General features: G+C 51.5%; 2 protein-coding genes across 6 annotated transcripts in view; one reads left to right on the top strand and one right to left on the bottom strand.

Annotated features, from left to right (window-relative positions):
• The first annotated feature begins 72 nt into the window (after positions 1 to 72).
• Positions 73 to 6828, top strand: rars1 (arginyl-tRNA synthetase 1). Its single transcript, XM_047016473.1, has 15 exons — positions 73 to 230; positions 842 to 970; positions 1304 to 1492; positions 1785 to 1893; positions 2070 to 2170; positions 2319 to 2440; positions 2537 to 2657; positions 2787 to 2916; positions 3448 to 3552; positions 3742 to 3920; positions 4104 to 4213; positions 4669 to 4774; positions 5306 to 5478; positions 5714 to 5961; positions 6597 to 6828. Exons 1-15 carry the CDS (start codon positions 186 to 188, stop codon positions 6704 to 6706), a joined length of 1977 nt encoding a protein of 658 aa, XP_046872429.1. The 5' UTR covers positions 73 to 185; the 3' UTR covers positions 6707 to 6828.
• The window catches only part of si:dkeyp-23e4.3 (rho GTPase-activating protein 7), a 23068-nt gene continuing 16148 nt past the window's right edge, over positions 6716 to 13635 (bottom strand). For 2 of the 5 annotated variants that reach the window (XM_047016471.1, XM_047016472.1), the window contains 5 exons: positions 11765 to 11879; positions 11259 to 11450; positions 10862 to 11091; positions 10480 to 10653; positions 7919 to 9095 (listed from right to left, as the gene is read on the bottom strand). In XM_047016471.1, coding sequence (XP_046872427.1) covers positions 8987 to 9095; positions 10480 to 10653; positions 10862 to 11091; positions 11259 to 11450; positions 11765 to 11879 — 820 coding nt within the window. In that variant the 3' untranslated portion in view covers positions 7919 to 8986. Of the gene's footprint in view, positions 6797 to 6849; positions 6939 to 7122; positions 7270 to 7918; positions 9096 to 10479; positions 10654 to 10861; positions 11092 to 11258; positions 11451 to 11764; positions 11880 to 13635 lie in introns of those variants that run through there. The other 3 variants (XR_006955742.1, XR_006955741.1, XR_006955740.1) reach the window with 3 other exon arrangements.

Raw genomic sequence — 13635 nt, 5'->3', positions numbered from 1 at the left:
TGCCTGTGATGTTGACAGTGACCACAAGATGGCGGTCATTAAAATCACTGGTGATTGAAGCACAACAGCTTTTCTTCTTCGCTCAGTCTCTACTACTCTGCAGCCGGTGTCAAACACAAAACATTTAGTTAGCCAAGTCACAAACATTTACTTTATTTATATACTTCTTCGCAATTTGTTTGAAAATGGGAGACCCGGTAACCGAGTACACATCCCGGCTTCAACGGCAGGTCAGTCGGTATAGCTGACAGCCAGACTTGTAGGAATAGAACTTATACGCGTTTGCGCTAGCTGGCTAACCGCTACTAGTACCATGTGGGTTCATTGCTGATGTAATACAGAGTAACTTTACCAGCAGCTAAATGTAATGAGCTAACATAACAACCGTTTCTGTTTGACTCATTTTTCAATGTGACCTTCTGTCTTTTAAAACTAGTTGGTCAGATAAAGGACCAGTCAACGAGCAAGCTAGCTAGCTCAGTAGCTAATGTCTACGTTGCAGCAACCTGAGTATTCCTACTGACCAACTTGGCTTATTCAAACATGCCTAACATCTGATCCGTCACACTAATATGTCAATGTGTACCATTCACTAATACATCATATCATGAAAGGTTATATCCACACATCCATACCGTAATTTATTAAGTCATTCTGCTTTCCAGACACTTTCAGTTTTGATTTGACACTAGGGCTGTCATAAAAGTAGGTCTATCTATGCATAAACAAATGTCAAAGTCCAGGAAACGGCCGAAACTATATTACGTAGCTTAATCAATTGATAAGAAGCGCCCGGTTAACATCAAACTGTCATCAACATTTACGGTTTCTCTCGGTGTAGGAGTCGGACATCAAGACGCTTTCTGCGGAGATCGAGGGACTGAAGAACCCTCCGGTCTTGTCCCCTAACTTGGACGAGCTGAGAGAGGAAAACGCCAAGCTAAAATACCGACTCAACATCCTCAAGAGAGTAAGTGGTGCATGACCCTTCGATGTTGATTTCGCCTTACTTTATTGCTGTAATAAATGCTGTAAATTAATTTGTAGTCCGAATAGTCAAGCTAAACCATATCGATGGTTCACACTTACGTCCTAACTACTTCTTACCTAAACAGAATGTAAACTTGGGAGACCAATAAATGGTCTTAAAAGTTTTAAATATGTTTTGAAAAAGATGATGGTCCATCATCCAGCAGTCGTCCCAAAGTCTGTGTTGAACTGTCCCAGACATCTTTTTCATCGTCCCGGGATGACAGGACACCGCTAACGTGGAGCCCTGCCCCCCTCCCCCTCCTTCCACCAGAGCCTACAGGAGGAGAGGAGCCAGTGCAGTAAGACCATGATGAACATCAACCAGCGTCTGCAGGAGGTGTTCGGGGAGGCCATCCGAGCCGCCTGCCCCGATCTAGAGGACCCTCCCCTGGCCGTCACCCCCAACCAGCAGGCCAAGTTCGGGGACTACCAGTGCAACAGTGCCATGGCTATGGCCCAGGTGAAGGGAACGCTAGCACGGGGTCTGCCACAGAACCAAAGATCGAAATACCTAGATCTGTGGGAGTCAATGTTCACATGAAGTAAACATGTATTTATTTAGCAGATACTTTTGATTGGTTTGGGGTATGTTTATACGCGTACAGAGCAGTGGTTCTCGGGACCCACTGTCCCGCATGGTTGAGATGGTTCCCTGCAAACACCGAAAGGCAGGTAGCTCTCCAGGAACAGGGCTGGAGACCCCTAGACCACAGGGAGTGAGGTCTGACCACGTTTGGCTCGGTGTGTTTCAGATGATGAAGTCCAAAGGGCTGAAGGTGAACCCCAGGGAGATCGCAGAGAAGATCGTCCAGAACATCCCAGACAACGAGCTCATTGAGAAGACGGAGATCGCCGGACCAGGTTTGTGAAATGACATAACAGTGAAACGCTGTGAGGAAGTGGTATGACACGCTATTCAGCTACAGGTGATGCCTTCAGGTGATGCCTTCAGGTGATGCCTACAGGTGATGCCTACAGGTGATGCCTACAGGTGATAGTCTTCCTGCCGCTCCAACATGATACCTGTCCCTTTTCAGGGTTCATCAACATCCACCTGAAGAGGACGTTTGTGTCCAAGCTGCTGACCAACCTGCTGGTCAACGGGGTCCAGCCCCCACCCCTGGCCTCCAGGAAGAAGGTGTGTGTGAGGCGGGGGGGGGGGGGGGGCAGAACACCTCAGGTCATCTGAGGGGGGGCCAGGGGGCGGGGCCAACACCATCACCAGGAGAGGACCATCAGATAGAATGTTGAGGCTGATGTGTGTGTGTGTGTGTGTGTGTGCGCAGGTGGTGGTGGATTTCTCCTCCCCCAACATTGCCAAGGAGATGCACGTGGGTCACCTCCGCTCCACCATCATCGGGGACAGCATGTGTCGCCTGTTTGAGTTCCTGGGCTACGACGTGCTGAGGTGAGCGCCAGGAAAACTCAACACACACACACACACTAAACACTCACACACACACATACATACACACACCAGTACTAAACAGCCTGTGCCCCCCAGGTTGAACCACGTGGGGGACTGGGGGACACAGTTTGGGATGCTCATCGCCCACCTGCAGGACAAGTTCCCAAACTACCTGACTGTGTCCCCCCCCATAGGGGACCTGCAGGCCTTCTACAAGGTACACACACACACACAGTCAGACACGCTCACTGTGGTGTCATGGAGGTGGAAACACCTTATAGGTCAGTTCCAGCCTTAATCCTCTCTCTTTTCTCCCTCCGCCCTCTCTCCCCCTTCTCTGTGTCAGGAGTCAAAGAAGCGTTTCGATGAGGAGGAGGTCTTTAAGAAGCGAGCGTACCAGTGCGTGGTTAAACTGCAGAGCAAAGAGCCTGAATTCATCAAGGCCTGGAACCTCATCTGTGATGTCTCCAGGAATGGTATGTGTGTGTGTGTGTGTGTGTGTGTGAGAGAGAAGGTTCTGTGTGTGAGTGTGTCCTGGATGAACTCACTGAGAACTTATCTGATGTTCTAGAACTTTCATTTCTGTCAGTGTAGTGTACTGTATCGATTCAGCTTAATTGAAGTGTGTGTGTGTGTGTGTGTGTGGAAGGGCACAGCATGCCCCAGGCTGCAACATTGACAAGACACAGCAGCCCATCATGTGATATCTGTGAGGAGTTACACCTATTCACCCCTTCCCTCTTTCCCTCCCTCTTTCCCTCCCTCTTTCCCTCCCTCTTTCCCTCCCTCTTTCCCTCCCTCCCTCCCTCCCTCCCTCTTTCCCTCCCTCTTTCCCTCCCTCCCTCCCTCCCTCCCTCTTTCCCTCCCTCCCTCTTTCCCTCCCTCCCTCTTTCCCTCCCTCCCTCTTTCCCTCCCTCCCTCCCTCCCTCTTTCCCTCCCTCCCTCTTTCCCTCCCTCCCTCTTTCCCTCCCTCCCTCCCTCTTTCCCTCCCTCCCTCCCTCCTCCAGAGTTCCAGAAGGTGTACAGTTGTCTGGACGTGCACATCCTGGAGAGAGGAGAGTCGTTCTACCAGGACATGATGACTGCGGTGGTGCAGGAGTTCGACCAGAGAGGTTAGCCTGCCGCCGAACCCCCCTGAACCACGCTCATCTCTTATTAATGCTGTCTTTGTGTGTGTGTGAGAGAGTCTGGCTGCATCTCCTCAGCAGGTGTAGTGTCCTCACATGGCCACCAGGGGGCACTGTTGCACTAGGAAAATACTGATTCTCCACCTCTCGTTGTGTGTGTGTGTGTGTGTCCAGGCCTGGCTCAGATGGACGAGGGCCGTAAGATCGTGTTCTCTCCGGGCCACAGCGTGCCCCTCACCGTGGTCAAGTCTGACGGCGGCTTCACCTACGACACGTCCGACCTGGCCGCTCTGCGCCAGCGGCTGTTTCTGGAGAAGGCCGACATCATCATCTACGTCACCGACAGCGGGCAGGTGAGGGGGGGGGGGCCAAGCAGGGCGCCAATCCCTTGTATAGCAAACGGATTTTATCCAAAGAAATGTGGAGAGGGGGGATTTGAACCTGCGATCTTTTGATCTGGGTTGTTGTAAACACTGCTGTACCCATTCTCTGTGTGTGTGTGTGTGTGTGTGTGTGTGTGTGTGTGCGTGCGCCAGTCCTCTCACTTCCAGCTGGTGTTTGGTGCAGCTCAGATGATTGGCTGGTATGACCCCAAAGTGACCAGAGTGGAGCATGCAGGCTTCGGAGTGGTGCTGGGGGAGGACAAGTTAGTATCTCTCTCTTTCACACACACACTCTGCTATCGGCGATGCCCCCTTCTGCATCCGGCTATTCAATTAGAGGAGTCCTGGTTTATGAGTCAGTTAGCTGAATGTATGGAGGTGTCTTCTGCAGCTGTTCCTGGCTCGTTAGACAGAGCCCCCCCCCCCCCCTCCTCGTTAATGAAATACTGTCCAGCACCACCCTATCTCAGGGAGGGAGGGGGGGGCGGGAGGGAGGGAGGGAGGGGAGGGGGGGCGGCACTAACAGGCACTAAACGCTCCAGGGGGTGGTGGTGGCTGTACGAGCTAGATGAATGTAAAGAAGGACATTTCTTTTTTAAAGGTATGTTTGTTAGGGGCTTTTCTGCCTTTATTGTTTGTAAGTAGTCACAGTAGAGAGAGGCAGCGAGAGCAGCAGCAGTTAGCAGATCTAACCTGAGGTGTGTGTGTGTGTGTGCAGGAAGAAGTTCAAGACTCGCTCAGGAGACACGGTGCGGCTCATGGACCTGCTGGAGGAGGGTCTGAAGAGGTCCATGGACAAGCTGAAGGAGAAGGAGAGAGACACGGTGAGGGCCCGCCGTCATAGGGCTGACTCACAACCACTCTCTAATACACACACACAAACACACTGATATGTTCGATACATTCTGTACGTGCTCAGTTAACTAGCACGTACAGAATGTATCTAACTAATCTTGACCACGAGCTCCAGTGAGGAAGAAGCCTTTCCCCCGTAGGAGCGGGTGCTTGCTGCTTGCGTTCTGTACCAGGCCTAGAATTGTCAAGGATATCGAAAGTTACGCATGCCGCAGTAAATCAAACGGGGGAAAGTTAGCGGGGGTGTGTAACCACGGCGCTCCCGGAGGCGTCATCAATTTAACAAACGGAGGGAGAGAGAGAGACGCTTCTGAGCGCTGCTGGATGTTTTATTTGGTGGAAGCAGCAGGCAGCGCTAACCCCACCCATGGCTGCCGCCCCCCCCCCCCTCCTCCTGCTGCTTTGGCCTGATGCCCAACCCTGCCACCTGCTCAGCCAGCACTCCCCCTCCCTCCCCCTTCCTCCCGGTGCTTGATGGTGTGTTTTCTGCCCCCCCCCAGGTCCTGACCCCCGAGGAGCTGACCAAGGCCCAGCGGTCGGTGGCGTTTGGCTGCATCAAGTACGCCGACCTGTCCCACAACCGCATCAACGACTACGTATTCTCCTTCGACAAGATGCTGGACGACCGCGGCAACACCGCCGCCTACCTGCTCTACGCCTTCACCCGCATCCGGTGAGTCTCGTCCGGGCAGCAGGGATAGAGTTTGGCCCACCCCCCGTCCTTGCGCGCCTGCAGGGGGTCAAATGGCTGAGCGGTTAGGGAATTGGGCTACCAATCATAAGGTTGCCGGTTCAATTCCCTGGCCGTGCCAAATGACGTTGTGTCCCTGTACTTTACTGTAAGTCGCTCTGGATAAGAGCGTCTGCTAAATGACTAAATGTAAACCTGTCCGTGTGTCCCCGCGCAGGTCGATCGCGCGGCTAGCCAACGTGGACGAGGCGTCCCTGCGGAGGGCGTCAGGGGCCACCGAGGTGCCGCTGGCCCACGACAAGGAGTGGAAGCTGGGCAGGTGCCTTGTGCGCTTCCCCGAGATCCTCCAGAAGATCCTGGAGGATCTGCTGCTGCACGCGCTCTGCGACTACCTGTACGAGCTGGCCACCACCTTCACCGAGTTCTACGACAGCTGCTACTGCGTGGAGAAGGACAGGCAGACAGGTGCGCGGCGCGAGGGGAAACTGTCTGTAATCCTCTGTGCATGCAGTGTGTCACATGAAGAGTTATCGTCAACCGTCACGTCTATCGTCGTGACTCACCGACGCTCAGAACCCCCCCCCCCGCTCTCTGTCGTGTTGTTTGCCAATCCTCTGAGGTGTTGGCTCTCCAGACTCATGCAGCGATTTTAAATCTCTCGAAGCATCCAAACTTGGTACTCTGCAGAGGGGGGGGGGGGGGGGGGGGGGGAGAGAGAATGAGCACTGAGAGAAAAAAACACAGAGGGCATGCTAAGTAAGTTAGCGTAGCTAGAGCTATCTTTCCTAGTCAACATACCGAGTTATTAGCATACACCCCTTGGATTCAGATGCTAATTGTAAGTCCTATTTACCCAGGGTGAGTTAGCATTAGCATGCTATTGGCATCCCACGCTGCTTTCAAAATGTTAAGCTAACATGGCTAGCATAGTGTAAGTTATAGTCCACAGCTGCACATTAAGTGTATTAGATGTGATGTACGTCTTTCATAAACGTTAAACAATGCTACTAACCAAGCCTGAGAAGTTTGTAGGTCGTTACCTGGGCTGGGGCAGCAGCAAACGTCCGTACCAAAACATGGACCTTCTCTCTGTCTTCCAGGTGAAGTGATAAAGGTGAACATGGGCCGGATGCTTCTATGTGATGCCACGGCGTCCATCATGGCTCAAGGCTTCAACATCCTGGGCATCAACCCAGTCCAGAGGATGTGACCTCATCAGCAACCTAGTCCAGAGGATGTGACCTCACCCGAGTTGCCATGGCTGCCTTCCATCCCAACATGTTTTTATTTTTATTTTTTACTGTAAATCAAATAAAAGGACTTCCTGTAAAACGATGACATCCGGGTTCTCTGCATGGGGGGTCACAACTCAATCCAGTTGGGACAAGACAGTTGGGAGAGGGGATCTGGACAGTCGGGGAATGCGCTGCGGTTACAGGAGTCTAAAAAGACATTTACCAGATATTATGAATATTAAATGTTATTAAAATACATATCATTCAAGTATTTTACATTTGTATATATTTGTGTTCCTATTTTTCCTCATGACAAGCCTAGGGTATTATGATGATGAACTATTAGGGGAGACGGGGTATGGTTGTAACACAGGGAGAGTAGTAACACTACCGTAGCATACCGCCCCCTAGTGTTCAGTGGTGTCTCTGCAGCTCTACAGTGTCTGTACCTAGTTGACTGGTGCCCCGACCTCGCCCCCTAGCGCTTTTCCAGGATGAGTAAGGGGAGGAGGGGGGAGGAGGGCAGAGATGACAGTCACTGAGGATGGGAGAGAGGAGGAGAGGGGGAAGGAGGGAGGGGGCGTACACAAAGCTGACTGGAAGATACTTCTCATCAAAGCCCTGACCAGGCCCTCACCCACCCAACCTCACCCCTAGTGTAAATATGTGTAACCCTAAAGTTAATGGGTGGAACTTGTTAATCCCTACCACGGGGCAAATAGCGCAGTCTTTCAGTTTAAGAGTTATAAATTGTTCTCATAAATACTTCCCTCCCCCCTTATCAATCTTGTTTGATCGTCTCTTAACTCTGGTTCTTTATACCTCGCATTCACGTCTTAGTTTTTCGCTGATATGATATTGTGACCGTCTCTTAAACTGCTTTGGGGGGGGATAGCATAATGCGATCTGGGAGATGAATCAATAAGATATGTAAATATGTATTATGCAAATAGGGGATAAGTGGGCGTCTTGACAGCGTAGATAATTCGCCAAGCGTTTTGTAACCGTAGCAAAAAAAAAAAAAAAACGATTCGGAAATAGACGAGGGGAGTAAAGCGTGATCAAGACAGAAGGATTGTTGGTAGTCGTTTATCGTCACGCGCCACACTTGGTAATCTCCCGAATCTTCCGCCTGTCTGCCAAGCCGTTTCACAATAATAAACATTAAACCACAACAACAGGCAGGCCTCGAGAACTGCAACGCTTTAATTAGTTGATGTCGCTCATAAACTTTGATAACACACTAGAGGACATTCTAAAGGCTTTTAGACATATTAAATAGATCTCTTTTGTATTATTGAATGCAAATATTCAGTTAAATAACCCACGCACTGACGCTTATGTACAGTAAAGGTATAGGAAAAACATCCATCAAGTTAAATACAGTATTAATCACCATGGTAACAGCAGACATGCTATTTGGTGGCATTTAAGAGAATAATACCATTAAGCAGTCAGGCAACACACTGTTGATTCATAGCAAACACATAAGAAGTTAACTAGCAAATTATACTTTTGACAATGTATAAATAGATTAAAATGCCAAACTTACAAGTAAAGGGGTAAAGAACCAGGAAGTAAGTCTCTCGCAACGTCAAGCCCGCAAAATAAACGTTCTCAACCTGAGAGAGAGAGAAACATTTCCTGGATACTCGACCGTGTCTTAGAAACATTTCCTGGATACTCGACCGTGTCTTAAAGTGATGCACCGGTGTCTGTGCTCCTGAGGTACATTAGCTCATCAAGCTGTCACCTGGTTTACAATCTTAAAAAAGAAAACAGCTCGAGGCCTGAACGACTGTGTCAGGGACCCCCTTGCCAGGCAACAGGCCTGCAACAGTCAGACGGATCGTTATGGTGACAGGCTGTTGTGTCGGCCCTGATCCAGCGTAGCCTCTCCCTCTACACTGTCTAATCTCTCCCACACACTTTCTTTCTCGCTTTGTTCCTCTCTCTCACTCGCACACAGTCTCTCTCGCCCGTACTTCTGAGGGGAAAGGGGTGGGCAGCACAAATTCACAACCGTGCCTGAGGTAACGAGTCTCGTCTCCAACATCCTCCACGAACGTCCGTCTGTCTGTGGTTCAGAGCGCTCCGGTTCCGGCTGGTTCTCCCGTCGCGCCCCCATGGTCATCCCTGACCAATGAGAAGCAGCTATCTTTGGGGGTTACCGGCGTCATACCCCTGACTCTGATCGTCTCGATTGGTCAGGTTCCCGGGCCTTTGGTTCTGCCTGCGACCGGCGGAGGCCGTTCTTATATCTTGTCGTCTCTGTGCTCGGGTCTGAAGGAGTCTCGGATGGCCAGCAGGCCGCAGGCCAGCAGCTGCCCCGCCCCCCTCTGGTGCCAGTCCAGGGTGCGACCCCTGGAGGAGGACAGAGGTCAAAGGTCATTCGCTGAGCACAGCGTCAACACAGGAGGCCCAAAGGTCAACGCGTGCCTCGGTTGTCGTGGCGTCGATTTAGCCGGCTAACAAAAAGCAAGTCGACGGTGTGGACGAGAGGTACTTAAACTGAGGAGAGGGTTTAATCAATACAGCTTGGTTGCACACGCAACCTCTGTTCACAGACAGAAACTAGATGATGAGAGTTGAGCGGACTGATATGATGACACATTTGAAGTCTTGAATCTAGGCTGTCCACCGTAGACAGGACTATCGATAACACGGAAATTTCCTTGGGCCAATTTGCCTGACCGCAAATCAACACCACCACTTCAAACTACTCCTCACCGAAACGATTTCCTCGCTCTAGAATTAGATCATTATTTCTTTACATCCCACGAAGCACCTCTGCTAGCGACGGGTCTCGTACTTCCCGCACTCCCTGGGAGTTTGAGAGAGCACTTTCCTGCCAAGTCCGAGGGGCCTGGATCAATCTTTCTCGTCTGGCTCTCTTACGCATCGAAGACTGCAGAGTTGAGAACCTTCCTCCCATTGGACTAACAAGCACTCAGAATTAATGTCGTAATCTCACAGCAAATAACCGTCGGACGTCGCTGTGTCTGCGCTTCCCCTCCGCCCGGAGAGAGAGCGAGCTTTGGAGTGCGACGGGGGAAAACGAGCCAGAGATTTGCTCAGTTACAGCCTCCGAGTTTGGATGAAATGGAGTGAAGCGGCACCCCCGTGAAGATAATCATCATAATACGAGAGTCTGGTGTCTTCCTCGGCAAAACGGCTCACCGCCCCCCCCCCCCTCGGCAGCGCCGTGTTGGAACGGCACAAGGCGTGTGTTTGCACTTTGCACATGCAGCCGCGAGACAGGGGGAGGGAGGAAGACAAGAGAGAGAGAGGGAAAGGGAGAGAGAGAGAGAGAGAGAGAGAGAGAGAGAGGGGGGGAAAGGGAGAGAGAGAGAGAGAGAGGGGGAAAGGGAGAGAGAGAGAGAGAGAGAAAGAGAAGAGAGGGAGAGGGAGAGAGCTGGCGTCTGGTTGCGGCCTGGGGGCGGAGCCACGAGGGAGCCACCTGGCTTCCTGCCCTCGGATCGCTTGATTAAAATCGGAGGCAAACAAAGGAAGCGGCGGGGCAGTTCTGGAGAGATGCCGCCGTCGGAACCCGACTGGGGAGAGAGCGAGCGAGGGAGAGGCGCGGGGGGGGGGGGGTGGGGGTGGTGGGACAAACGACGCGACGCTTCGAAGCAAAACTAAATCGTTGGAGCGACGGGACTCCCTCCCCCTCCCCCCTCCCCCTCCCCCTCCCCCTCCCCCTCCCCCTCCCCCCTCCCCCCTCCCCCTCCCCCTCCCCCTCCCCTACCTGGGGTCAGCGCGGCAGAGGTGGGTGAGTCGGCTCCTCCTGGCTCCCAGCGGCTCCACCAGGTAGAGGCAGGAGAGGACCTGCGCCCGGACCCCCTCCCCCGCCACCGCAGGGCGCTCCGTGGACACGGAGGACACGTAGAGGGGTCCCGACGCTGGGTCACACTGCCACCTCCTGGAGGGGAGGAGGGGGGACAAACGTTACAAACACTTTCCGACCGGCAGATTTGAGCTACAAGTTCAGAATGAGTCATAGCTTCACATCAACAGGTTATCCCAACATAACAGAGTAAGTTGTTGGAGTTTGACTCCTTTGTACTCTCCTCTAAATGACTCGGCAGCCCACTAGGCCGTGAAGCCTGGGCCTTGCCTCGGCTCATTACCTCAGCAGCAGGTACTCCTGTGGGGGCCGGGGCCCCAGGCCGTGGTCCCTGCTCTGGAGGAGGTAGCGGTAGACCTCCGTGTCCTTGGCCAGGGTCTGGAGCACCGCGGCCTTCTGGAGGTTCCCCTCCCAGAGGCGGTGTTCCCGGAGGAGCCGCCGGTGGAGGTCTCCGTGGGGGGCATCCACCTCCACCAACCCCCGCCACAACCGGAGGGGACTGCCATCGCCAACCTAGGGGGAAGGGAGAGAGGGAGAGTGAGAGGGAGAGAGTGAGTGAGAGAGAGAGTGAGAGGGAGACAGAGAGAGAGAGAGAGAGAGAGAGAGAGAGAGAGAGAGAGAGGGAGTGAATAAAGAATGAGGCTTCGACCACCATCCGTCCCTTCCTCTGACTTCCTCACCTTCTTGGAGGCCAGGTCGACGTGCTCGGGGCCCGAGGCCGACTCCCAGCCCCGGCTCCTGGCCTCCCTGAGGAGCAGCTGGGTGCTCTGCTCCAGACGCACCCTCTCCTCCTCCTCCTCCTGCTCCTCCTCCGCCCGGAGAGACTCCCTGCTGATGCTGGCCAGGGCCTGTCCGGGCCAGAACTCTGGCAGCTTGAGAGAGATGGAGGGGGAGACGGGGGGGGGGGGGGGAGGAGAGGGTATAAAGAGCTGTTAGATATCCAAGGACCACCCTCATTCCAGAATTAAGAGTTAACCCTAAAATGTGACTCAGTGTTCCACTTACAATGTGTGAATTTATTCAGTATCACGTGTGTGTGTGCGTGTGTGTGCATGCATACCGCATGTGTGAATGTGTGTGTGTGTGTGTGCCTGCCAATCCCACAACACACCCACACACACACACACAAGTGCAGTACATGTGCACATGAGTCAAGCTGTGGGGGCGTGGCAGGGACAGCGTGTACCTGGAAGAGGCGGTCGGCCTCGGTCACCATGTGAACCAGACCCTGCGTGGCAGCCAGGTTCTCACTCAGGTCCCTCGCGTCCGGACGGCCCAGACTGCACTTCCTGTGGCTCGACCTGGAGACAGGAAACAGGAAGCAGCACATCAACACACAGGGAGCTGGGGAGCTTTCGTACTGCTCTCCTGCTCTCTCTCATTCTTTCTCTCCCTCTCTCATATTCATTCTTTCTCTCTCTCATATTCATTCTTTCTCTCTCTCATATTCATTCTTTTCTCTCTCTCATATTCATTCTTTCTCTCTCTCATATTCATTATTTCTCTCTCTCATCCTCATCTGTCTCTCTCTCTTTCTCCCTCTCTCTCATACTTTCTAGCCATCTAAGCCTGTCTGTAGCTTGACAGCTCGAACCAGCTGTGTGGTGTTACAAGAAGAATCCCCCCCCCCCCCCTCCACACACACACAATGAAATCAAAGCCAGATGGATGACAGGTCAGGGTTACGCAATCCCCCCCCCACCCCACCAGCCCCTCCACACCCCCTCCTCCCTCCATGTTATCTAGTCATTACTAGCCCTGTCTGGCCTCTGTTGCTGTCATCTCAGACCACTTTGGAGAGCTCCACTTCAACATGAAGTGAGTCTAGCTGACAGCATGTGTGTGTGTGTGTGTGTGTGTGTGTGTGTGTGTGTGAGAGGGGCTTTGCTATGGCAGCAAACACTGCTGATACACATTCGAAATGCAAGCCTGAAGCATGTAATGCAAACTGATGCAAATGCACACAGAACGAGTCTGGGACAGACAATGTTACAGGCGCGCTAACCCCTTTGCAATTTCCTCTTTGGTCATTTCATCCAAAACACATATGCTAACCCCTTTGGTCATTTCATCCAAAACACATATGCTAACCCCTTTGGTTATTTTATCCAAAACACACATATTAACCCCTTTGGTAAATTTTCGGTTGTTTTCCATCCACAACACACTTGCTAACTTCTTTGGTCATATTCTGGTCGTTTACCATCCAAAACACATACTAACCCCTTTGGTAATTTCATCCAAAACACATATACTAACCCCTTTGATAATTTCCTCTTTGGTCATTTCATCCAAAACACACATACTAACCCCTTTGGTAATTTCATCCAAAACACACATACTAACCCCTTTGGTCATTTCATCCAAAACACACTAACCCCTTTGGTCATTTCCTCTTTGGTAATTTCACCCAAAACATACATGCTAACCCCTTTGGTCATTTCATCCAAAACACACATACTAAACTCTTTGGTCATTTTATCCAAAACACACATACTAACCCCTTTGGTCATTTCCTCTTTGGTAAATTCATCCAAAACACACATACTAACCCCTTTGGTCTTGGTAATTTCATCCAAAACACACATACTAACCTGTTTGGTCATTTTATCCAAAACACACATACTAACCCCTTTGGTCATTTCATGCAAAACACACATGCTAACCCCTTTGGTCATTTCATGCAAAACACATGCTAACCCCTTTGGTCATTTCATCCAAAACACACATACTAACCCCTTTGGTCATTTCATCCAAAACACACTAACCCCTTTGGTCATTTCCTCTTTGGTAATTTCACCCAAAACACACATGCTAACCCCTTTGGTCATTTCATCCAAAACACACATACTAAACTCTTTGGTCATTTTATCCAAAACACACATCTAACCCCTTTGGTAATTTCCTCTTTGGTAAATTCATCCAAAACACACATACTAACCCATTTGGTCTTGGTAATTTCATCCAAAACACACATACTAACCTGTTTGGTCATTTTATCCAAAACACACATACTAACCCCTTTGGTCATTTCATGCAAAACACATACTAACCCCT

Source organism: Hypomesus transpacificus, unplaced genomic scaffold (assembly GCF_021917145.1).
Source record: "Hypomesus transpacificus isolate Combined female unplaced genomic scaffold, fHypTra1 scaffold_385, whole genome shotgun sequence".
Lineage (NCBI taxonomy): Eukaryota > Metazoa > Chordata > Actinopteri > Osmeriformes > Osmeridae > Hypomesus > Hypomesus transpacificus.
The sequence above is the reverse complement of the archived record's forward strand: the minus strand, read 5'-3'. Positions and strand labels throughout refer to the sequence as shown.

Bases quoted from the DNA above. Each gene is read 5' to 3' on its own strand.
- rars1 (XM_047016473.1), top strand. From the start codon at position 186: ATGGGAGACCCGGTAACCGAGTACACATCCCGGCTTCAACGGCAG. The intron at 971-1,303 runs GTAAGTGGTGCA...TCCTTCCACCAG, and splicing joins GACTCAACATCCTCAAGAGA to AGCCTACAGGAGGAGAGGAG. The intron at 3,553-3,741 runs GTTAGCCTGCCG...GTGTGTGTCCAG, and splicing joins GCAGGAGTTCGACCAGAGAG to GCCTGGCTCAGATGGACGAG.